Source organism: Staurois parvus, unplaced genomic scaffold (assembly GCF_062004578.1).
Source record: "Staurois parvus isolate SC_StPar_1 unplaced genomic scaffold, SC_StPar_1.0 ptg000365l, whole genome shotgun sequence".
NCBI lineage: Eukaryota > Metazoa > Chordata > Amphibia > Anura > Ranidae > Staurois > Staurois parvus.
The window spans coordinates 6,535,403-6,562,799 of NW_028318161.1; the positions used below are offsets into that span (position 1 = coordinate 6,535,403).

The following is a 27,397-nucleotide window of genomic DNA, read 5'->3' on the forward strand; positions in this document are numbered from 1 at the left end:
AAATTCAGCCCCAACGATTGGCAGTTAAGGCAAGACAAATTACAGCCAGTTCAAGGTTAAGTGTATCTCACCTAACCAACATAGAAAGTACAATGCAGTATAGAAACAAGAAGAGTAAAAAGGACAAAGGAAAGAGTAGAAAGGAATATCAAAAGGAGGGTCATCAAGGCACAGAGAGGTACTGAATCCACGGGTTCCATGTGTTATCAAATTTTTTTCAAATTATTGTGCAGGATGTCATAATCCAGTTAAGTTTCTTTTTAACATATTCAAGTGGAATGACCAATTGCCTCCAATGTCTAGCTGTAGTAATTCTGTCTGCCAGAAATATATAGGAGATCAGTTTATGGGATTTCTTGGGGACATTATCTGGAAATTTGTGAAAGAGCGCCGTCTCCGGGGATCTGCAAATATTTATTTCCATCATCAAATTTACCAAATTGAACATGCGAATCCAAAATCTACTTACAAGCAGACAATTGCCACCAAATGTGATGCATAGACCCCGCCTGGCCCCAACACCGGAAAAACATCACAGAAGCAGACGGATCCATCCTTGCAATCCAGGTAGGAACCAAATACCATCTCAACAAAGTTTTATAATTTGCTTCAATTAAGGCAGTATTGATAGAAATTAGGGAGACTAGAGAAGGAGCCAGGAGGTGCAGGGAGATCACTCACATGAGCCGTGGCTTCAGAGGAGCTGTCATTCTGACGTCCAAGGTCAGATGGAGGAGGTGCAGTCCCCTGTGAGCGCTGCCGATCCCTCAGTAACCAAGGCAGCCTTGGAGCCGGCGCAGGGCACCATCTTGCCTCCCCTGCCCGCCCCTTTATTTGCAGGGCGGGATCCACCTGCGGACTTTCTGGCCGGTCAGGTGGGCATGGGGAGAGCCCCCACCATCTCAGCAAGGGGCTCGGATGCATGCCTAGGGTGTAGGTGAGCTGAGGCCGCTTATTTTTGCCCCTGAAGTGCCGGGATTGTGCGGAGTGGTCAGTAGGGCATCCGCTCAGGCCGCCTGCACATGCACACTTCCCTGATGTTGTCTCTTTAAAGAAGATAGTCTAAAGTGAGGTGTAAAAGCTTGGAATCAGACTGCAACACAGTCAGGGACTCCTCGTTACAACTATGATATCCATATAATGACTAGGAATTCTAGCCCTGACATTTTTTTTCCTAGATAAATGACATGATATGATTTTGGAGAGATATGGAAGGCAATGGTAGAAATCTACATGGGAAACTGGTGTCAAATAACACTTTTGGTAAAGCAACCACCTTGATGGCCTATCTAAGAAATATTATGTTTTGACCAGGAATTGATATTAAAGGAGTAGAGCCAAAAGTTGTTCTGTACTCCTATGACCCGTTTTCCATTGGTCCAGGCTGGGGAAAGATCCCTACTTTAAAGTTGAGATCCACCCAGATGTCTTGGCCAGCACCTGGCTCAGCTTTAGCGATCCACTGAGAGCCTGAGCCGTCAGCTCCTGCCCCCTCCACAGCCCAGCACTCCAGTGAGCATGGGGGGGGGAGGTATAGAGCAGACAGCAGTGATTGACAGCCACCAACTATCTGCTCACTGAGCACTGAGCGATCAGCGGCATTTGATTGCTCAGTTTTCAGTCTTAGAGCCAGCAGGGGACAGAGGCAGCATCAAACCGATGCCTCATCCACCTAGGTAAGTATGCCTGCTAGAACAAAAAAAAAACAAAAACTAAACTTCTCTTTTAAATTGACCCCTTCCCGCCGACGTCACACAAATATGCGGCCTCACGGAACTGGGATTTTTTCCGTTGGGCCGCATATTTGCATACCTGTCTTTGTGCTGGGAGCGCGTGGCTTGGCGCGCTCCCAGCACTGAGACCACGGTGTCACTGAGAGCATGAGTCCCGTTCTCACATGATCGCTGTGATAGCCTCTGATTGGCTATCACAGTGATCAGTCACTGTGAAGCCCGGCCCCCTTGTTTTTTCTCTCTCTATGAATAGAGAAGAAAGATACATTGTATCTCTCTAACTCCTGGCATAGAGAGAAAAAAAATGTTTGTAAAAAAAAAAAGAAAAAAGATAAATAAATAAATATTAAAAAAGAAAAGAAAAAATAAAGAAAAATACCTAGATCAAGGTTTGATCTAGTTCAGTGCCAGGGTTAGTGTTTAGGTCAGGGTCAAAGGTCAAGGGTCAGGATTTTTAAAAAATTGATATCGGTGTCAGTTAGTGTCAGTGTGTAATAGGTAAAAAAAAAAAATGTCAAAAACAAAATGCGCACTATTGTTTCTGGGCTGTACTACGGGTACAAACAACAAATAACATACATATATATGGTATCGCTGCGATCGTCAAGAGCTGGAGAATTTATTTTGGGTTGTTCTTTGGTGGTAGGTTATGGTCGTAACAAAAAACACACAGCTAAATAAAAAAAAAAATGATTTTCTTTTTTACTATTTTGGGCCAGTTTTCCTTTGATAATAAAAAAATCAGGAGAAGTCCATTACCATTTACCACCAAATGAAAGTCCAATTTGTCCTGAAAAAATCAAGGTATAATCCACCTGGATGTACAAAGTAGTTGTGGTGATATGTATGGTTTTACTATCATATGTCAATGTTGCAGAATTGTGCTTAGGCATTTAGATTTGTTTTACCCTTAGGCGTGAAGGGGTTAAGAGTGTCAACAGTCTTTTCAAAAAAGCAACAGCACACACAGAAAGTTAGGACTTTGTTAGAAGACAAATGTCACTCATGCAAAACAATAACTGCATATGTGGATGTTATAGGGATCGAGCCCACTGAGAATGCCCCCTCATAATCGTACATAGGTAGGACACCAAGGGTGGATTAGTTAATATTGTATTTAGAAGAAGCCCCCCCCCCCCCCTAACAAAAGAATAAAAATTTGAGGGGGAATAAATAAATAAATAGATTGCAGATTGGGAGGATTGAGAGCATGGAGTGCACATTATGTAGCAAAATTTTGTTTCTGCTGATTAATTACAGTCAGAAATAAAGGTAAATAATGGAACAAAGACTAGTCATAGAAATATTAGGTACTTCTAAATAGATTAATTGAAGAATATTATACAAGATGGAGAGATAGTGATCCCCAGTGTGCCATTCTAAAATGAAAAATATGGGTGCAAATAATATGGAAAAAGAACACAGTTTTAATAAACATTTTATTGGATTAAATAATAAAAGATAAAGAACTCAGATATAGGCAAAAAAAATCACCCTTTAGTACCCACCCCCTCAGCTGATAACATTTTGAAAATCCTTACCATTTAGGAGAAAGGTCTGATTGAATTTTCATGACCTCGTCTCTGTAATTCAAAAGATAACAGTATCTACTCTGCCAAGGAGGTATAACAGCAGGGATTGCATCATATCCTCTCCTCTCTCTGCAGAAAAAGGAAACTACAGCTCCCATCATCCACACAGCATTGTAGTGAATGTGGGCGGGTACACTAGGCATGTACATGTTGAATGTGTTTGAGAGTCTTGGTCCGCCCACCACTGCAAGTGGGACTGAATTACATCACTGCTTCCTGGAGAAAGAACTACAGAAGGGATGTGCCAAGACCAGTTGTGGGGAATAGAATGCATAGCAGCCACCTGTCTTACAAACAGGAAACCAAAAAGAATAAACGGTTTGATTTGAAAATAAATAGGCTATTTCAGAGCAACTACTGAGTGAACCAGAAGATGGATGACATTTTCAGTGAAGTGGGAAATCAGCAAGAAGGACATGTAAAGAGCTTTTTGCCTGGAGTTATGCTTTAAAAAGTAACTCCACTTTCATGGAAAACATTTTGCAAATAAAAAAATAAATAATATAGCATATGCAATTGCAACAAAAGTCATATTGTAATTGAATGTTATTAGAAATTAGCATTCCTTTTCAATCTGCAGAGCTGTCATTTTTTGTAAAAGGCAATGCAGTATGGCTACCTGGAGGTGATCTGTACACAGATAGTGTACAGAACGCACCCTGGATATGTAATTTCCTGCTTGTATGATTGGCTTACTGATTTTTCCAGAAATCTACACTAAGATACAAGTCAAATTTTGGGCATCCACTGCAACAAAAAAGTCATTTTTGGTGAGATACCTCCAAAGGATATCATATCTAAAAGGGATGCAGACGCTGCAGTTTTCCTCATTACAGCCCTGCAAGTGCAGCAGCAACTGAAAGATAATTATGAAGTCATTCCCTTATAGATTCACTCAGCACGGACAAACAGCTACTCCTTCAGAATAACGAAAGGTAGAACTCTGCAACAAGAGGAATTACTCTTTAACTGCTTCTGCGCCGCCCTATAGCAGAAATACTGCTACAGGGCGGAACAGCTGCACATAATCATGTATATATACGTGAATTTGCAGTTCTTGGTGGGGGGCGTGCATGCGCCCTTCCCACGCCGCCATTTGCGGCCTTGGCTGTCAATCACCGGATCACAGCAAAATACATTTTGGCCTAAATTTATGATGAAATATGATTTTTTAAATTTTTTTACTGGAAGTGTTTATTACCAAAAAGTCAAAAATATATTTTTTTTTCCAAAACCGTTGGAATTTTTTGTTTATAGAGATCAAATGCCACCAAAATAAAGCTCAATTCGTGGGGAAAAAAAGGAAGTAAATTTCAGTTGGGTGCAGCATTGCATGACCGCACAATTGTCAGCTAAAATAATGCAGCGCCATAACGCAAAAAATGGCCTGGTTAGGAAGGGGAGGGGGTAAATCCTCTGGAGGGCAAGTGGTTAAGTATCATAAACTCTGATGGGGATGGACATTCAAGTAGTAATATATGTCACATCCATTAAACAAAAGTTAAATAATTAAAAACCTCAAGTACACAGTGAAAAGGCTATGAAAAGATAAAATCTCCTGTGTTAAAGGACACATAGAAGTTGATTTACTAAAACTGGAGAGTGCAAAATTTGGTGCAGCCCTGCATACAAATCAATCAGCTTCCAGGTTTCCAAGCTTAATTGAACAAGCTGAAGTACCATGCACAGCTGCAACAGATTTTGCACTCTCCAGTTTTAGTAAATCAACTCCATAGGGTGGCATGACCACAGGCCACTCCATACAAGACTGCCTCTGTGGGGGAAAATATATGTCATGTTATTTGCTTTAAGTGTTAGGCCTCATTTATACATAAGGTGCCCTCTGAAGATCCATGGTCAGATCACTCTTTAGAGGGCATCTGACATGGGTGAGGACATGTTATATCACATCACTGCCTGTTTAAATCCTATTACATGCTGTTGTGTGGTGCACCCATTCAGTTGGGTCATTTCAGTGGGCGGTGTCACCCACCAAATGTATCAGTGGGGTTCATTTTTGCTGGCAGTGTCAAAAGAGAAAACACAGATTGAGACGAGTTATTTAACCTTGCCAATTCATTGTGCAATCATACGAAATTGTAACCTTCACAATACATAAATGCTACATAAAACAAGTGGTAATCGAATATTACTCTTTTTCATTATAAGAATTACTGATTGTTGCACAGTAACTATAGAAAAAAATAGGGTTCTGCTTAACTGTGTCTTACACATTAGAACGGGGTGGGTGTCAGCGACCAGTACATCTTGGCCAAGTGACTGGCAGGTCACGGTCAGGGCTTACTCTCCTGCCATCCCGGAGAATCAGAGTGCAATGCAGAGGGACTACTTGAAAAGTTGGAGCTGTAGTAGGGAGCAAGAGCCGCATAAGCCAATGCCTCCCCTGTAGTGTTGGCTCCTACGCCCTGTCATGGTTGGTGGGTGTAGCACCTGCCACGCCTGACCCATTCAAGTGAATGAGGCTGCTTTGCAAGTGCCCTGCAACCTTGTGCAGTACAGCAAACAAGGGTTAAACAGGCAGCGGTGTGTTGTTTTCTCACCACCTGCTTAAACCCTTTGGACCCCGTAGAAGCATGCAGTTATGGGACGCTTGCAAAGTGGTTCCATTTGCTTGTATGGGTCTGATTGGCAAGTGGTAGCACCCACCAAAAGCAACAGGGGTGTAATTCCTGCTGCAACATGTGTACACCTTTGGATACTGCCTCAGCAGCTGAAGGGGGGGTGTATGTGTGTAGGAATTCAGGGCGGTAAAACCGTGACTCAACCACAGGGTTTTACCCCCCTCCCCCTTTACATGTGAATGAGCTGCTGCCGGATGCAACTAAGAGCTCATTCACAAGTGCAACAGTCACTGCTGCTCCTCTTCAAAGCGATCTGAGTATGTTTGACTGCTGGTGAGGCAGTGATATACTGCCTCCTCGCCACCCGATTTAAACCCATGATTGTTGTACAATGCACGTGATTGTGACATGGTAGTGCAGCAATTAGAGATTTAAAGCAGGTGTGAGGAGGTGACACTGTCCCCGGAGATCTTTGACTTCTGCCATGTTGTTCAGGTAGATCTCACCTCTTTAAGGTTGCCTATCCCTGCATTAGAATATTTCATTTTCTCTTCCCTCTGAACTGACCCGGTCTTCTCTGCTGCTGTGTACTAATCCCAGCCCAGACACCCAAGATGCCATTGCCATGTGCGGTTTGTACTCTGCATCTTTCATTTGCATGCCTTCTCATAACACACATTTAAAAGTTCACTTCATTTCCTATCAGCGGAGATAATCTTCAACAAACAGAAGAAATTGGAAACATCTGCATTACTGCTGATACTTGGAATAAATAAAAATCGCAGACAGAGCAGAAAAAAATGTAACTACGGAGAGATCAGCCGTAAGGGGCGCCCATAAACTGCAAATGCAGATTGTTGGTAGAGAAGATTGTAATACAGTGTTCACTATGAGAGACATTATATCACATGGTTTACTTCCTCTGTTCAGGTCTCCCTAAAGATTAAAGTGATTCTAAAATCTCAAGGTTTTTACCTTCATGCATTCTATGCATGAAGGTAAAAAACATTCTGTGTGCAGCAGCTCCCCCAGCCCCCCCTAACACTTACTTGAGCCCCCAGCAATTTCCACCTTGGTACTCCGGGGACTCTCACTCCTGATTGGCTGAGGCAACAGCGGGAGAAATCAATCACAACCAGTGAGCCAATCAGGAGCTACAGCTCTGAATGTGTGAATGGACACACAGAGCTGCGGCTCAGGAGCACACCTGCTAGGGTGCCCCCATAGCACCATAGCTGTTTGCTATGGGGGCACCCAACAGAAAGGATGGGCCAGGAGCGCTGGCGGAGGACCCGAGAAGAGGAAGATCCGGGCTGCTCTGTGCAAAACCACTGCATAGAGCAGGTAAGTATAACGTTATATATTTTTGTTATTTAAAAAACAAAGACTTTGGTGTCCCTGCACATTAGCGTTTAGGAGTGTTAACGTTTTTACAGTACATGTAGAGGAAATAGCTAGCAAAAAGCTGTTAGGAGCATTTTAGTAATGTTTAGCAGCGTTTAGCTTTTTGTATGCTGGAAAAACACTCCAAAAAACTCTAAAGTACTGTACAAAAAAAAAAAAAAAACTGCTCCTAGAAGCTGAAGCTCAAAAATGCTAATAGCCCAAAGTAGTGTCCGTGGAGAATAAAATAACAGCTTCTAGGAGCTTAAAATATGCTAAGTGTGCATACAGCCTTAAGGTTACATTGTCTGTTACAAACTCAGACTGGTCTGGAGAGTTTAAAGTTGACCTTCAAGCAGATTTAGACACATGTGTAATGCACCTTTGTATTCAAGAATACGTTAAATGTATTTTTATACGCAAGATGTTTAATGCTAGCTCTACACTAGTCGAATAATCATTCAAACGCGTTATTGAAAAATGAACATGCGGTCATGAGAGCACGCAATATTGCCATCATGTAATGTAATTTTCAACGATAATGGACAAAAATTAATCAGTTTTTCGTTTGTTCTGTCACATATTCGTAGTAAGAACAGTTCGATTTTTAACGGGCGAGAAAAACCTTTCAATTTATCTTCCCGTTGGCAGAAGTTTTCCAAACTTTTCCTTAAATTTTTTGGCTCAAAAACATCACTACCAATTATTGATTTGTGTCAATTAACTGGGCAAAAAATTAACTGTCCAAATTACAGATTTTCAAATGATTTTTCGTCTAGTGTATGGGCACCATACAGTAAGTACCTGAATGTGACTTGGTATCAGACTCTTGCAATCCCTCTACAGCAGAGCTCAGAGTGGGAAAAGAAAAAGCAACACAAGGAGGAAATCTGGTGTGCTGCAGTGCAAAAAAACATACTGATAGGAGGAAAGAGAAGAGTGACAAGATATAAGCTCATCAGTCTGCTGCTTCTCTTACACTGTCCAATCACAGGCTGGGGAAGGCATAAGACCTGTACATGTTACTTAACTGCAGCAGAGACAAAAAAAAAGTATTCTGCCCTACCCGACAGGGCTGTGCTGTGCGGCAGAGCTGTGCAGGTCTTACGGCTTGATGGATAGAAATACAAATCCCTTGGCAGGTAAAACAGCTCCCTTATAGGCATTTCATCTGTGTATTTAACTGTTTGCCTTAAGTTTGGTTTTAAGAGAAACTCATTTTTTTAAGGGGTTGACCATTTGTTGAAACAGTAAGCCAGTTCCTAGCTGCAGCACAAACTCCACCTATTGCATAGACAAGCAGGGACCTGAAGGTTCAGTCCACTGAGAACTGATACCAAGCCCCCTCCTTACTTCTCCAGGCATACTTCTTCAAGCACAGAGTAAAAACAAACTACTAACACATAAAGTTTATCTACTCTAAAAACATCAGTGAATCTTCTGCCATCTGACTGTCACTGTCATAGAACGAGGATCTGCTGAAAGATGCGCAAATGTGGAAGGAAGACAAACATATGAGCAAATGTTTCTGCCAGGCTGATATTTAGGTGAGCATGTCTTGTGTGCAAATGTGCCGATTTCAGGGAAAGGACTTAAAAGCCAACAACATCTGCTGCCTCCCACTTCAATGTAGAGAAATATTTATTCTGTGCTTCCTACGTGACTTCGTTAGATTGCTAAACAAAGAGGGCCGAGCGTGCCAAGCGGCAGGAGCAAAGATATACAAATAAAATGCATAAACTAATGTTTTTCCTCTGTGATAAATAATTGAGAAGTGCAACAGTAGATCCCCCCACCCACCATCCCAGAACTCACAGACCCAGCAATGGGTCAATAAAGGGCAGTAGGGCTGTGAAGATGAGAGTCTTCGGGAGAAATCTGGGCCAAATAAGAAGGAAAGCAGCCAGAGATTGTTTACAAGCGATGAATAATGCAGACACACATTATATTCTGACGCGGTTTCAGTAGCATCATCTTATTTCATGCTTATCATTCCGCCGGAGTAACCCGACATTGTAGAGGTATTTGTATGTTATCTGCAGAAAGCGGCCATCTGATGGAGAGATAAAGACTCTGGAACGCGCCGCTGATCATCCAATTTCACCGACATGTTCCACTCCAGAAGAGAGGTGAGGAATGGAGAGACCGGACATTTCAGGCGCTCGTCTCTATTGTCGTAACACAGGCTGGATCAGCCACCATCATATTTGAATTAGGTCCAAAAGTCCTTCCAGAAACCTTAAATGGATGATGATGAGTAAGCCAGTCTGTGGGCCAGATGTACCATCACCAGTACAAGGATCAACAGAGGGTGAGCCAGGTAACCCATGACTATTACCGATATGCAGGAATGAGGCACCATCACTAGTATGTGGGCCACATCACTGTGAAACTACTTCTACTGTGTTAGTAAGAAGGACATCAGTGAAACTGGGCATACACATGGTCACTGCCTGAACTATGTTATTTAGGGCCAAATCATAAATGTAATCTTTTTGGTAATATTTTAGGTTTGAAAGCTGCTGGTTTTTTAATGTCTGGAGTTCTTTAAATGTCATTTTACGACCCAAGGTCCCCTCATAATGACACATACATTCATATATCTGTCAAAGCACCCCAGAGCAGTTCAAATGCGCTTTACAGCTGATCCATCTAGACATTCAATAGAGAGGACACTGCACAGGACTGCACACTCCTTCTAGAATCTGCACACAGAAGAGAGAAATTTAACATTTATCTACATTCACCCAATATCTTTGCTTCTAAAACTTCTACAGTGGTCCAATAGCAGCAGAACCTGAAGCAATCAATCCATTGGCATTAATGTAGAATTAAGTAATGCAGCTGGGAGATAAGGCGTATGGACAAATGGCACTGCGCCAATCTACTTTACATTGCGAAACTGGCAGCCATCGACCACAATGATGAGCTGAAGGAATAGGACATACATTACCGATCTCCTGGGAATTTCATTATACAGAAATGAGTGTCAAGAAAATGCTCATATTGACAGAACAGAAGAATCACATATGATTGGAGGACAAGGTAATTTATCATCCACTTAATTGTCACAGTAAACCGCAACAAATTCCACAGAGACAAAGCAGGAGAACGCCAGTAAATTAAGGCATAACGGTTTGGCTTCCCAGAAAAACACTACATGGCAGCATGATGGCAAAATGATCAAACTGAAAAAAAGAATGAGATTATCTGTTCCATGTATGTATTTTAAAGAACATATTTATTAAGTAATGCATGATTTCTTTTTCTTTCTCAATGCCAAATTATAGGTTTTCATTATTTATAAAAAAAATCCCATTCAACTGATTCGAATGGCATTAATAGGGACACGCATCCAAAAATTCAGCATGTTGAATCTTATCGCGTTCTACTGTGGCACATATTTCGAAATGTGCTTTTTCTGAATACACTGATTATCTTGCAATTGTATTGCATTACCCTAAACATTTTAGTATATTTTTATTTATTGATAATTTACCTTAGATTTCTATGGCAGAGCCACTCACTCATCACCAAACATTTGCAGGAAAAGATTTTAGCCTAACACCCTCACTATTATACAGTGACATTGGTCCTGCACACCTGATGCTGGAAAACAGCATGGCAAATGAGACCAAATGTAAGCAGAATTTGACCTTGCTTCAAATTTGTGACCTTTGACTAGAACATGAATCCATATAAAACTGGGTGATAAGGAAAGTGGGCCCAAGCAGCCAGAACGAAACTCATTTTACCAGAAGAATTAGCTGAAAGCAAGCGGATATAATTTTGTGTATAATCAGTGAATCCTTCCCAGGTAAACACAGCAATACAGTAGCAAGGACACCAATTTGCCAGACGTTTCATCTCTGTAACACAGAATATGCCCAGGCTGGGCAACACAGTAACTAAATCCTTAGTCATTTTAGGGAGTGATTGTTTCTCAACCTTTTTCCAGTCAGGGCGCCGTTGAAAAGTATTTTCAGTCACGAGGCACCCCTGTCCAAAGCTTGGTTCATGTTACGGTGTATCGCAGAACGCGGGGTGTTTTGGTGTGGCACAATTTTAAAAAAGGCACGGGGGCTTCTTTCCCTACATTTCTGCGGATAGGGAAGCCCACTGAAATGAATGGGCTACACGCAGCATGCAGCCACACAGATGTGAACCAGGGCTTGTTTACATGTACGGTTGGGGATGGTAAAAACACATGGTTGAGCTGTTTTTATCCCCTTTAGTTGCAAAGGCAGCAGCTGGGAGTGTACACATGATGTTGCCATGGCTGGAAGTATACCGCCAGGTGAACAGACTGCACTGCAACCACCATGCAACTGCGTGTATTACACTCTGTTGTAGTGTGGTAATGCTGCATTTATGAGGTTAAAACAGGTGGTGATGAAGCAACACATTGCCTCTTTACCACCTGTCAAATGCCTCTGAAAAGCAATCTGAGCATGGACTGCTTCTCAGAGGAGCAGCAGTCCATGTTGCTATTATGAACAAGCCCTAAAAAAAGCAGTTCTGATAGTACAGGAATAGGGGGTCAGGATTAAAAGTAATGTGCATACACACATACATATAAACACACAGACACACATGTCAACACACATACATACAGACACATGTGCACACACATACAGACACATGTACACACAGACACCCTCTCTCACATACGGACACATGTATAAACACACATAGACACACACACATGGACATACCCTCACACAAGGACACTTGTACACACACAGACATGTACAAACCACACGAACATACAAAACACACTCATACGTGTGCACACAAGGACACATGTATACACACACACAAAAGGACACATTTATACACACACAAACACATACACACACATATATACACCACACACATACAGACACACTCACACATGTACACACGTTTCATAGGAAACCACAGGTAATGCGCGCAAAAACCACGGGTACTCTTTGCTGCACCCACACTGCGGCCAAACTGCAGCACAACATTTAGTAAGTAATGAAAACGACACAGAAAACAAAACAAAAATAAATAAACAAATATATATATATATATATATACACACACACACACACACACACACACACGGTATATATCTATCTTGACTTGATTACATGAAAACCAATCACCAAATTTGCAATCATCATGTCTGCTACTATCACAGATAGTTTGTACCTCCCACAGCTCATATGCAGCGCACCAATGAAAAGCTTTCTCCCTGTCTTTTTCTGCCCTCTCACGTGCCAGCATGTATCGCCTCACTTGGCGACAGAAAAGCGATGTCCACCACTGCAGATAGAGCAGACCGCTAGACATCATCAGTTGGCAGGATGCGGGTGGGTTGCCTTCAGAGCTTCCTGAGTGCAGGTGACATCTGTATGAGCTATTTACTCAGCTGTAAATAAAACACAGTACTGGTGGCGAGAACAATCTATTTGGTATGGATTGGGGAATGTTTGCCAATTTTTCTGCGGCACCCCTGGGGACGCTTTGCGGCACCCTGGCACCCCGGTTGAGAAGCGCGGGATCAGACAACAATCAAGTCTGAGACGCCTTGTTCTAATACTGGCTAGATAGGAAACGTTCAGCCAGAAGCTTATTTTGCCCCTCGTCTTATGGTGGTTTCAGGTGTGATAGTGGCCCCCACAAATGTAAATAGACACACTGGTCATACTTATGTGCATACGTAGATAGATGTAATGTTGGTCCATTCACCTGTCACATGTCATCACTCCCTTTAACATCTGACACCAGTTGACACTTTATATTTGAGGGGCAGCTGTAGCAGAGGCAGACACTGCGAGGAAGTGTTGGTAAGTCCAGTATAACCCAGGTGATTGGGGGGGAGAGGCGTTTACAAAGGCTTTGTCCCTTTGCCCTGCATTTGCAAGGTAACAGTGTTTAATGCTCAAAATCTGACTTGTATCTTAGAGCAGATTTCTGGGATAACCAGTAAGCCAATCACACAAGCAGGATATGACATTTCTGGGGGGCATTCTGTACATCACTGCATTTTAAAGAAAATTACAGCACTGCAGATTGAAATGGAAAGGTAATTTTTAATAACATTAAATTACAATATGACTTGTGTCGCAGCTGTATAAGCTATACTATTTTATTTTCATTGCTATTTTTTGTATTAATGATGAACTTGATGATGTCAGAGATCCTGCAACCGCCGGAGCACAGGGGAGAAGAGACTGCAGGGATCAGTCTTACAGCCTGGAGGGAGCCCGTGGGAGCGAAGGATTGGTAAGTAAGAGTGCTTTTTTTCACCTCCCTATACTAAATCTTTAAACCTTGCAGTGGGGGGAAATGTTTTTCCTCTCCATGGAGTTTAGCTTTAAAGCTGAAGAAAAAAATCCCTACAGTTTTAGTCACATCAGTTACCTGTAATGAAGATGTTGTGCAGGCAGAAATCTTCACTGTAGGAATGCCTGTACTCTTCCTGTCTCTGAACTTCTGGCACTGCAATGGTTAACAATTTTTTGGTCTTTAGAACAGCAGTACAGGTGGTCTGACGAGACATGTCTCCTCCTTCCTTCTCCACTGAAAAAAGATCTTTTATTGATTACACAGCTTGTAACACAATCTGTGAATGGGGAGACAATCATGTGACTGATCAGACTCTCTCACATTCAGAAATCCTGTCACAGGTAGTGTAATCAATGAAAGAGCTTTTCTTCCAAAGGTGGCCGCTCATACCTGAGCTTGTAGCTCTTCAGCTCTTGAAAAGTACGCAAGCTTCTTTGGGGCTTTTGAGTTGCTTGTTTTTGGACTCTACAAACGTCAATGGAAGCATCCCAAAAACACTTTGTTTTTGTGCAATTTCTTGCCTCTCCTCCTCCTAGTAACTAGCTTTTCACCAGCTACAACAAAAAATTCAAGCCTGAAAATGCTTTAAAACATTTACAAATGTGCAAAAAATCACCTGCAAACACTTGACTGTGTGGGGTTTCCTTTCCCACTTACATACCGCCATACATTTTAAAACAGTGGTAAAGAGGACATAGTATTCTAGTGTGCCATTTTAAAACAGCATTATGTACTACTTGTGCATGCAGGCATTGCTCACATAATACCTGTGATCGCTCTGTCATTAGACAGCATGGATCACAAGCAAAATGTACAGAGCCAATCACAGCAAATACAAATGTACACACTACTACTGTTTACATTTGAGCCAGCCCCCCCTCCTTCCTCTCACAATAGAGAGAAGGAGGAAGGAGAATTTAATGAAGGAAGGGATCCTAAGGAAGTAGGAAGCAGCAGATACAAAGTGGTGGTGTGGGGGGTGTTAATAAATGTCATTATGGGATTCTTCTTTTTTAATCCTTTCACCCCTCCTCTCCTGTTCATCTCATCCCTATCCAGTCTCTGTAGTACCTGTATATTAACACCTATGCCTCCCTTGTACCTAGGCCTTAAGCCCCTCATATTCATTCTCCCACTGTACCACTGTACATGACCTGTACATTAATCTGTTCACCTTCTCCTCTCTCTGTGTTTGATCTGTACATTAATGATGCATTTATAATATATATATAGTGCACCATTACCATGCATTACATTTAAAGGCTAAGTTCACCTTAAACTACAAAATAATAAATGGACATATTTTTGCATGTAAAAATATGTGCATTTTTTTGATTATACATAGGAGCCTGAAAAGTATTGCACCCGTGATCTGTGGTGTCATGTCAGGCTCCTTCACACTCTCTTTCCAGCTTTCTGTCCGTATCTCTGTCTGGGCTTTCAGTTTGAAAACTGGAGGCTACAAGCGAGCTAAATAGCACACTCATTCATTTAGACCTACAAGTCGTCTGCTACAGTGGCAGACTGGACTTGTAGTTCATTAATTTACATATCATTGTAAAAGAATGACGCGGCTGTGCAGGCGGAGGAACCCTTGCCCGCTGTCACAGAGAAGGGGGGCTGCTGGGACATGTTACATGTTGCAAGGTAAATATGGCTGCAATATATAACATGTTCAAAGGGTGAACCTTGCCTTTAATCACCTGAATACCAGCATGTTTCTTCATTTACAAAACTTTGTGGCAAATAGGAGATAGAAGTGCCTACTTCCCAAAAAGGGATCATGTGGGGCGTTTTAGTACTGTCCTGGAATTTTTATTTCTTTATTGTAACAGATCATAGCAGTTTTTCAACATTTTTTGTCTTTCTTCCTTAAAAACCACTTACTTAACATGTGTTGTTGAACACCAACAAAATACAGCTTGTTCTGACTCAAGAAATGCTATAAAATTCATCTGGGTACAGTGTTGCAAGTGTTACAGGAAAACTGAAAAATGTCCTGGTAACAAAGGCGTATATACCGACTAGTACTCAAGTGGTTAAGGTAAAGGAAAAATCACATTCAATACACATTTCTTGTACTTGGATGCATCATTCCCATGTTATCTACCACTATCACATGTGGAATATGCAGTCAGCAGGACCAATTCAAAATTCCAACATGGCGGTCCAAACTCTATAGAAATACTTCACATACTGTACACGTCAGAAACAACACACAGATACCAATGTACTCTCACACTTAAGCATAATTCCATTAAGCTGGTGAAGGATCCATGAACTGAAAACAGCTCAATAGCTAAGGGAATAATTTATTCAACAATGCTTGGGAGTCATTCTAATCCTTTGTTCTACATTAGCAGCTCAGAGGCTATAATAAAGCCAAATGCGTGCATTAAGATTTCTGCAGTTCATGCATGTGTCCAAGACTCTCAAAGATCAGGAGGACAGGCAAGGAACAAGCATTTTCAGAATGAGGATGGCAATGGCAGCCTCTGTGAATCTCCCATGACATCTAATTAAATCTACAGATGAAACACATATATTGGGACAGCTTTTTGCACCTGCCAAAAGGCCTATACTGTACATTCATGTTCATCCTTCTGTGATCCCTCATGCTCTGCTGCATGGATACAGAACACACTGAGTGCCAACTCTTTTAACAGGCTGCAGATTAGACATACTGCTTGCCTCCTTTCCGAAATATTTGTTACATTGCCACACTGACTCTATTGACACCTACCCTGTGCTCTCTCTCTTCTTAAACATCTTCCCTTTTCAACCCATCAACATTACATAGCAGTCACTCCCCCATTTCCACTTTCAGCCATTATACATCATCTCATTATAAGAACAGATTTAAAGTGAAGTAGCTGGGCTAATAACAGCAGGCACTGGGGTAGCTGCTGTTGGTTACTGTACAGCAAATAGATCTGGTAATTTCTGAAGGTTTTAACCCTTTGTGCTAGTCAGCAGCAGTAGGTTGGCTCCTGGATCATGCGCAGTCTTCCTGGAGCTGTCGGTGGCTAACAGAAGCTGCTTTTAGTGCCAACATCAGCCTGTCCTCTAGTTCATATGAATATTCAATATGTACATCAGCAACGCAGAGCTGCTTCGATACGCCATGACCAATTACCTGGCAGCTGACTGGACCTCTGTTTAGAAATGCGCAAGTGACAGAAAGCGTAATAGTAAAGACATTAATAATAGTTTATGGGGGAGAGGGGGTTTTTACATTCCAATATTCTGGATCCACAGCTACATAGATGGGTCACACAGAATCTGTAGTTTGATAAGAACAGTAATAACTGCGATATGTGGAAACTCATAGCAACCAGAATTTGCTTTACCAACGCCATAAAACATGACAGACAGCCACTATGGTTTACAGCACCCTGATTTTTATTATTTATTAAAAAAACAAAATTCCTAGTCAGTCTGTTAAACTGAACTGAGTAAGAGAACACAAACTGTGGCACGCAGTGACCACATATGGCAGAGGGGAGATTTAAATCAGAAGTAAATAGGTTAATTACTCTAATGACTGTCCCAGAAGATCCACAATAACATATCTCATCATCATACACCCACAGAAACCAATCTGACATAATGTTTTCACCGACCTGGTTATAGTGTACCGATATATGGCTAGTTGCTATGGAATGCTGCAGTGAGCACTCCTCAACTAAAGGAGCCCACTAGGCTTCAACCTGACTCTTCCTTGTAATCGCCAACATGGCAGATGCTCCACTTGTCCACAGAGCTGACAATCCATACAAGATCATGACAACACAACAAGGAAAAAACATGAACTAGAACCAGAGGAAACCCAACACTGAGATAAAAGTTTCACATTTTAAAGCAATAAAAACTTGTAAATGAACCAAGAGAAAAATATAGCAATTATTGACAGATGGACTGTACAGTAAAAAAAATGTTTTCATTGTTCCCAATAAACCTCAACATCACAGAGAACCAAGCAAACATTGGCCTCCAGCTGCTGCAATAAGACACAACAACGTTTAATACATAGAATTCATTTAGTACCACAATGGAGTCTTTTCTACAGAAACAGTTAAAATCAGATTTTCCCACAGTAAAAATCAATATTCCCTCTAAGGTATAATAACTCTCAGTGTAACTTCGCTGGATATCTGATGGGAATTCCTCTACAGACTTGAAGTTTTGGGTCACCCTCTGACCATGCTCAGTGCAGCAACCAAGATACCTGTCTCATGGCGCTGGATACATTTAGGTTTGACATTCCTGTACATAGCTGATCTGTCACCCCTCCCACCGCTGAAAAGTTGCCATCACACAGACAACATTTATAGTTATTACATGAGGGAGCAGTTACATGGGCACTGACTGTTGGCTTCTACAGGTAATGGTGAAGGGGTAATGGGATATTCAAAGAAAGGGATCGGTGTGGCCAGATAAATTGGTACTTGTCTGTCCTCCCCAGCCATGGATCCAGGCAGCAGGTGACAGGAACTGATACAATGTGACAAGCTATTGGAGTAAATATGCCTCCCTATGCAGTTACATTGTATTCATTCACACAAGGAAGAATCCATCACCTTACCGATCATTGTCGATGCTTCGGAAGCCTGGGATGATGTGACGGAAGCTGCTGTTACGGTCGAGCTTCGGCTGGCTCTTCGTTCGTTTGATGGAGCCTTTAAGGCGACGGCTGAGAAAGCCCTGAGGGACGAGAAAAGAGCGGCACATTAGACAGAACACAGTCACCTTCCCCTCCCAGGTTTAATTTCTATTAGATAGGGCTGCGTACGGTGAACTACGAGCCACGGGAAGGGATGCTGGATGTTGTCAGGGTAGCACACAAGCATCCATCTCACATCTGCTGCTCCCAGAGTCTGCGAAGGGCCAGCAACGTCACTGCGAGACCTCCCTGAGCCTCTGTTACCATGGCAACCACCAGCTCACTCTGAAATGCTGTCAGACAAGCCAGGCTGGCATACTGCACGGCTTGCTCACAGATCAACAGCTCAATCAGCCCTCTCAGTAAACCGGGAAAAATGGCGGCTGCGGTTCTTCCGCCATCTTCCTGAATCACCATGTACTGAGGCTATGGACAAAACCAGGAGCCTAAAACAAACAGGCGTATCTTGCTAGTCTCTGACTACCCCTAAAAGAAAAGTGACGGCTGGAAGATGATCGCTTGTGAGGGGTAACAACAGAGTTATTCTTTGCACTCATTTTACTAAGCAAATCCTGGAGATCTCAGTGTTGAAACAACACCAGCATTTGTGTCACCCATAGCACCCCAATTCTAGCTGTCATTAATCCAGTACAGGTGAAGCAACTATGGGAATGATTCGGCTGGTTGCTACAGGCAACACATACATTTCCTGCAAGCTTTGCATATGGCTTAGAAAAGGAACAATCTACTCCAAAGTAAAATTCTAGCCATGGAAGGAAACAGGTAGGCTGAATCCCGCACCAGCATCTTATGTCCCTCAGAGATTCAGGAAAAATGTGTTTCCAGTGCTCCCATCTCTACAGTCTCCATCTGCATGACAAACAAGCCAAAACTTCACTTATGCTGCATTCATACTTGAGTGTTTTGTAGCTTGAAGATGGAAGTCTGAAGCTCCCAAAACGTTCACAGTTAAAAAAAATCAATTGTTCTCTATGGTGCCTGTTTGTGCGATCAGGTGTGAACAGGCACCATAGAGAACAATTGGTTTTTTAAGTTTGAGCTTTTTTGGATCTTTGAACTTCAAGCTACAAAACACTCAAATGTGAATGCAGTCTTCAAAGCCTGATACTCCCTTACAGTGGAAATTGGGCAGAGCCAGGAACCACTGGAGTTCCAGGTACAGGACACCAGAGGGCGACTCAAACACCACACAACTATCCAGAACTGAATCATGAATTGGGGATAGACTGACGCTGTGAAGGTAAGGTGACATGAGAGACCAGGAGGGGGGACACAGGCTGGAATATACAGGAGGGTCTCTGTTCCTGCAGCAGTTTACCTCTAGCAGAGCATACTGAGAATAGAGGGAACAAGGAGATGTTTAGCAGACTACACAGCAATCCCATCAAGAAAACCTATACCCAGTGAATAGCCTAAACAGACTCAAAGTATCTACATCGTCCCTGTGGGAATTGTAGACACACATCATGTCACTGAATGTCCTGCTGTCAGTTGTATTTAGATAACATGAATACCTGCTGAACAAAGACATGGGATACTTCAAGAGCCTGTAGAACAGTAATGCAGTAGCCTGTGTAGTACAAATTCTTTACAAAGTTGGACATTTCACTACCTTGCCTTGTAACAACACCTATTTCAAGAAAGAACACTGACCCTTTAAATGGTACAGTGGGGATCGAAAGTTTGGGCACCCCAGCTAAAAATTTGTATTAATGTGCATAAAGAAGCCAAGCAAAGATGGAAAAACCTCCAAAAGGCATCAAATTACAGATTAGACATTCTTATAATATGTCAACAAAAGTTAGATTTTATTTCCATCATTTACACTTTCAAAATAACAGAAAACAAAAAAATGGCGTCTGCAAAAGTTTGGGCACCCTGCAGAATTTAAAGCATGCACTGCCCCCTTTGCCAAGCTGAGACCTGCCAGTGTCATGGATTGTTCTCAATCATCGTCTGGGAAGACCAGGTTATGTCAATCTCAAAGATTTTAAATGCCCAGACTCATCTGACCTTGCCCCAACAATCAGCACCATGGGTTCTTCTAAGCAGTTGTCTAGAAAACTGAAACTGAAAATATTTGACGCTCACAAAGCTGGAGAAGGCTATAAGAAGATAGCAAAGCGTTTTCAGATGTCAATATCCTCTGTTCGGAATGTAATTAAGAAATGGCAGTCATCAGGAACAGTGGAAGTTAAAGCAACATCTGGAAGACCAAGAAAAATATCAGACAGAACAGCTCGCAGGATTATGAGAAAAACAATTCAAAACCCACGTTTGACTGCACGATCCCTCCAGAAAGATCTGGCAGACACTGGAGTTGTGGTACACTATTCCACTATAAAGAGATACTTGTACAAATATGGTCTTCATGGAAGAGTCATCAGAAGAAAACCTCTTCTACGTCCTCACCACAAAAATCATCGTTTGAACTTTGCAAATGAACATATAGACAAGCCTGATGCATTTTGGAAACAAGTTATGTGGACCGATGAGGTTAAAATTGAACTTTTTGGCCGGAATGAGCAAAGGTACGTTTGGAGAAGAACGGGCACAGAATTTAATGAAAAGAACCTCTGTCCAACTGTTAAGCATGAGGTTGGATCAATCATGCTTTGGGGTTGTGTTGCAGCCAGTGGCACAGGGAACATCTCACGAGTAGAAGGAAAAATGGATTCAATAAAATTTCAGCAAATTTTGGATGGTAACTTGATGCCATCTGTGAAAAAGCTGAAGTTAAAGAGAGGATGGCTTCTACAAATGGATAATGATCCTAAACACACCTCAAAATCCACGGGGGATTACATCAAGAGGCGTAAACTGAAGGTTTTGCCATGGCCTTCACAATCTCCTGACCTCAACATAATTGAAAATCTATGGATAGACCTTAAAAGAGCAGTGCGTGACAGACAGCCCAGAAATCTCAAAGAACTAGAAGACTTTTGTAAGGAAGAATGGGCAAAGATACCTCAAACAAGAATTGAAAGACTCTTGGCTGGCTGCAAAAAGCGTTTACAAGCTGTGATACTTGGCAAAGGGGGCAGTACAAGATATTAACTCTGCAGGGTGCCCAAACTTTTGCAGATGCCATTTTTTTGTTTTCTGTTATTTTGAAAGTGTAAATGATGGAAATAAAATCTAACTTTTGTTGACATATTATAAGAATGTCTAATCTGTAATTTGATGCCTTTTGGAGATTTTTCCATCTTTCCTTGGCTTCTTTATGCACATTAATACAAATTTCTAGCTGGGATGCCCAAACTTTCGATCCCCACTGTACCTGATGTATATATAGGGAGTAGGAGCAATGCTGTAGAAATACTGTATATACATGTAGAAATCACCTTAACATTTCACATTCAAGCTGCCATTGGAAAAGAAGAAGACTTGCTTATTTAAATCTTGAATGCACTGCACTCCTGTGATCCACATGAGAAGTACAGCCAAATGAGCTTTGACTGTACTTCTCCTTTAAGGCAGTTCTGAAAGCAAACTGGGGTCCAACCTGGTACTAGCAAGGTGTACCTAATAAAGTGGCCGATGCGTTTATTTATTACATGTACTTATATAGTGCCAACAATTTATTGTATATAGCACTATACATACTGTACATCAGTCCCTGGCCTCAAGGAGCTTACAATCCATGATCCTTACGTCACATGAATACATACACACACTAGGGCCAATTTAGACAGAAGCCAGTTAAGCTAATAGCGTGTCTTTAGAGTGTGGGAAGAAACCAGTTGGGATTAGAACCGATGACCTGCCTGTTGCAAAGTAGAAGCACTAACCACTAAGCCACTGTACTACAAAAATTAATTGACAATATTTTCCTAAAGTGAAGTGGGTATTACATGGTGACTGGTACAGCACAAACTACTGCCTACAATAGTGATCTTTTCTTGGTTACAGCCCAACTCAGGGAAGAACCTAGGGAATGGGGGGGGGGAGGTTATTGGGGTGAGCATTTGCCCTGGGCACCGCACTGAGCGGGGCACCATCATAACTCTCAGCCGTTCAAGAACCTGCAGGACTGCACCAGAAGCTGGACAATGTCCCGGCATCCCACAGATCCAAGCAGGTGTCCCGTAGCCAGAATACTGCCACTGTCATCAACCAGCTCTCTCTCTGCAGCGATCTCTTATTTACTCTGTCTGCACTGATATGACAGGTAATCTACGATCTTCACACAGTGGTTTCAGTGCTGAGTGTGTGCTGTAGCCTCTCCTTTCCCCGTACTCTGCTTTTGAGCTAAGGATTGTGTGTGGAGAACTTCTGTGTGCTGCCTGTGTACACAGCCTGGAATGGACACACTGCTGTTTCTCAGTTCTCCCAGCCATCAGCAAGAAGTAAGTATTGTAAAGTATATCCCCACGTATATGAGTTTCTTGGTGAAAAATTCTATATCACTGCAGGAATGGCATGGAAGAGTGCTGTAACTAACTGTAACCTTCCCTTCTCCCTCCACAGACCCCCAGTGCCCTTTTCCCTATTCAGAGTAACCATGCCCCCTTTCTCTATCTACAGAGTGCCAGCGCCCCCTTCTCTCTCCATTGAGCATTAGTACCTGCTATCTCCAGAGAGCGCCAGTGCCCCCCTTTTCTCCCCAAAGAGCACTAGTAGCCCCTTTCACTTCACAGAGGGATAGTTTCCCCCTTCTCCTCCACAGAGCACCAGAGTACCCCCCTTTCTCCACACAGCACCAGTGCTCTCCATCTCATTCCACAGAGAACCAGTGCCCCCTTCTTTCTCCACAAGGCACCATTTCCCCCTTTCTCCACAGAGCGTCAGTTGCCCCATCCCTCTTCAGAGCACCAGTGCCCCCCTTCTCCCTCTACAGAGCACCAGTACCCCCTCTACCTCCACAGACCGCCAGTGTTCCTCTTGTCCCCCCACAGAGCACCAGTGCCCCCCCCTACAAAGCGCCAGTGCCTCTCTTCTCCCCCCCACAGAGCACCAGTGCCCCCCTCCCTCTACGGAGTGCCAGCGCCCTCCTTCTCTCTCCACAGACCATCAGTGGTGATCTTCTGTGTGACTGTCTCTGCAGCAGCTGGCTTTTAGCTGCTGCAGGGAGAGCTACAAAAAATCAGTTCCAGTCATTTGCCCCACCAACCCCCTCCTGTCAACTATCAGATTTCCCTTTGCTGCCTGGACCCCCCTGTGTACCCCCCATGCCCCGCAGCATTTCTGGCTTTCCTACTCTCCCCTCCTTCCGGCTGCTGCAGATGTTCAGGGGATCATCAGAACGGAGAAAGGGGAGAGGGGATGGTCAATGTCATGTGCATTCATAAGTGAAGCATACAAAACGGTGTTTACTGCTCAGCACAGAGCATGTCCCATTCATTTACTGGCCAGTGCAGCTGAGGCTGCAGAGAAAGGAAATCTGTCAGTCCCTTTTTCTGTCTTAAAAGTGTGACATCATGGATCTCTTTAGACCTCTGATATTTCATCAAAGCACCCCAACAAACTCCTAAAAAATAATATTGTAAAAAATTTTTAAAACAAAAAAATTAAATAATAAAAACCAATTTCTGCCCTTCTGACACTGTCCTCTGCCCTACTGACACCATCCACTGCTCTACTGACTGACACCATCCGCTGACCTACTAATACCATCCACTGCCCTACTGATAACGTCCACTGCCTTAATTACACCATCCTCTGCCCTACTGACACCAACCTCTGCCCTACTGACAGCGTCTACACACTATTGGATGCTCTACTGACACTGCCCAACTGCCCTACCAATGTCGTCCACTGCCCTACTGACACTGTCCACTTTTAAGGTAGGTGAAGTTCGTATTTTTACAGTGACAATTAATTTATTTAACTAAGCATATTTTATGGATACAAGAATGCTTTTATTTTTTAACCATGCCCCTTTAAGCCCCTCTCACTGTTAATGCAATTTGGCCACATCCGGTTTTCACCTCAGCGCTCTACGCGTGCCAAATTGCTGCTCTCCTTTGGATACCCACAGGTCTCCCAGGTCTTTTAGAAGCCTATAGTATTCCTCTAGTTTCAAGCCTCGCTTCCACTGCAGATTAGGGGGGTGCCACTGAAAGGAAGAAGAGCGCATAGAAGCAGGCCTTATTAAAGACCCACTTCTTGGCTCACTACTTCTTTCCCATCGGCACTCCTGCTAATCTGCTATAGGAGTGAAGCTTGAAATCGCCTCAGTCAAACCTCACCCATGTAGGGATTGTGTAGGTCTTCTCTCTCTGGTGAGCGGGGGGGATGGGGTGCCTGTTACTGTAGAGCATCATGACCCAACTCCTGAATGGGGTGTGTGTCACTATTGACCATGTGCCCACTGTATGTTGATGCAGAAAGTGGAACTGACGTCATTTTGTCAGCAATCACTTTCTGCATCAAGGACTGCTTACAGTTTGGACAGAATACAAAGAGGAAGAAAACCCAGCACATCACATGACCGGCCTGAAAACATCTGTAAAAATTAAAGCTGCAATATGGCCAAAAATGATTTTTTTAGCCATTTGCACAGTAAAAATAACTTTGCTCTAGGGATGTATGCCCTGCATTATTTCTTTTACTCAGACAGCAGTCTCCTGTGTTTCACTTCAGATGAAGCAAATACAAGATGGAACATGCTATGTGTCCTCAACATAACTGAAAACACTCCGAGAAATATTGCAAATACCACAAAAGTGCCCAACCCAATGGATCGGCTGCAGCTCGCCATTAACAAAACCGATAAAATCTGAGAAAAAGTATTTATTTCCTTTAGTGCTGAAATTAACTATTCTGTGCTTTACTGTTCTGCTCCAGAAAGGCATGGCTGGGCCCTATTCACTCTGAACAGATAACCAATGCGGCCAAATAATGATCAGCAGGTGACTTTCAAAACACAAGCCTATCCGCGACAACGCAATTTATTACCACCACCACGAGCATCATTACTCACTGCTAGCCACACGCCAGACTGAAATAAGAGCTGCTACTGTTTACAAATATCTCATTAACAATGTCATTAATACAAACTGCTCACTCCAGTGCAATTATCTGTGGTGGACAAAGAACAAGTCCTTTCTTCCAAAAAAATAGAATCTGAGGCTTCATCTGTACACAAGTCTGATTTCAAAAAGTATCTGATACACATAAAACACCACCTGTAACATCAGCCTTGAGTCATCTCAAACTAAACTGGAACACATTTAGAGTAGCACTTTTTTTACGCGCATGCTGCTGTTTCCCAAATTGTAGCATTTTTCTTCTTTAACAATCAGCCTTTAGCCAATCAGATGCCTACTTCCACATAAATTAACCCAAGACTAATGCAGATAGTCAGCTTCTAATTGCCAGTGCGTACATCACCCATATAGCATGGTACATGTGTAAATTGATGCACCCAATTCTCTTTTGGATGTGCTCTAATTTTCTAGGGTTGATCTTTAAATTTTGATAGCAATACTCACTGTAGTTGATATAAATTGAGAAAAGAAAACATTTTTGAAGAATTTGTGGGTGTCTGTGAAATAGGGTTGTTTGGAGCCCATCGGCAAACATGGACTAAGATTATACTGTATACTGGTATTTTGTAAATTTCCGAGACTTGTTTTCCCAACCCATCCAACAAAGGCAGTATGAGTGCAATGAAGAGTCCATTGTTTTTTCACAGTGGAGGAAAAAACACTATTCATATCATCTCGATAGACAGAGAGTCCTATCATTACTGCACTAGACTACCTCTATGGTATATGGTGCAATGACTGGGTCAGATAGGGCAATAATGAGCATTACTAACCATTATAGTGTTTGAAAATCTGACAGGGCATTGATTCTGAGCTGTTCTATAGAGTCGATGGAGGAATGTTGAACACTGTGTGTGTCCGCCAAGCATGTGGCAGACAGGTCTGACAGTTTTGAAGACAGACAGAAGTCTTGCTGCCCATTAATCTCATCTAAACACCTTTTTCCATGGAAGAAAGAGTTGCTGCAGCAAATCACTTTGCTGTAAGTTCCATGTGAGACAAGTTTCCAATCAGTCAAAATGTGATTCTTGATAGATGATCGATAATATTGAATGGCTATTTCTTGGTATTAATCACAGATGTCATGTCTACTCTCTGTTATGCCTGATGAAGTGAAGGGGTTCAAAATATTGAGATGCACAGTACCGCACTATGAATGCATTAGGGTGTTGCAATGCCATCAATATTGTATGACACCACAATGCGCTAAGGCAATACACCTGTGCTGCAGCACATCACAACACACTACTGGGAGTTTGGGCTGCACTGGGGTGCATTGGCAGACCATTTTAAAGTGAAAGGGTTGCCTTAATTCAACACACATTAACACATGAGATAACGTACTGTGACAGTGTAAACCCAGCCTTAGAGGTGTAGCTTTTAAGGCGGTCATCCTCATCCTGGCTTCAATACCTAGCAAGTTACTATCCGGGATAAAGCATATAGTCATTGAAAGCTGAAAATGTTAAAAATGTCGTTCTGCACATTTTTTCAGTGACTCTGAAGAAAGCACCAGGATGCACAGTCCCAAAGCATAACACAACTCAACAATGCCGACTAGCAGATTTCTATTTTCATGAGTGAAGAGTGAAGTAAGAAAAAAAAAACCTTCACTAGTCCCAATGAGCTAGGAAGAAATCTAGTTGCTAGGGTTACTGCGCTTTGCACTCTTTTAGTGAATAAGCTCACACCATCCAGCAGTTCTTAGTAAAGCGGGTATGTAAATAAGCCACTAAAGACAAAGAAAAGGATTCTGGGTAATGCCATTCACTGCAGCGCAGCTGCTACGTGATTTCTATACAGAGATCTCCAGCAGGGAGCTGAGAATCGTAGAGGTAAATATGACAAAACGCTTTAGCACCAGCAACTCACACATGAATCCTGATGCTCCCGGAAACAGAAATGTTAAATCCCTATTTTTTTCCACTGCCTCCCACAGAGCATAACATTCTTTAGAGAACATTAAACATCTGACAATGAATTTATCGGCAACAAGAAAATCTGAAAAGGATGCTGAACATAAGCTGATTAGGACAAGCATCAAGATCTACCCAGAAAATATTAGGAAACTTTTTCTCATTGTCTGACTCCCTGTTTTGGAGGGGGGGGGGGG

General features: G+C 42.4%; 1 protein-coding gene across 8 annotated transcripts in view; it reads right to left on the reverse strand.

Annotated features, from left to right (window-relative positions):
- The window catches only part of DAB2IP (DAB2 interacting protein), a 597,823-nt gene that overhangs the window by 321,534 nt on the left and 248,892 nt on the right, over positions 1-27,397 (reverse strand). For 7 of the 8 annotated variants that reach the window (XM_089685241.1, XM_089685244.1, XM_089685243.1 and 4 more), the window contains exon 3: positions 18,194-18,312. In XM_089685241.1, the coding sequence (XP_089541367.1) occupies positions 18,194-18,312 (119 nt within the window). Of the gene's footprint in view, positions 1-18,193; positions 18,313-18,400; positions 18,514-27,397 lie in introns of those variants that run through there. The other variant, XM_089685246.1, reaches the window with a different exon arrangement.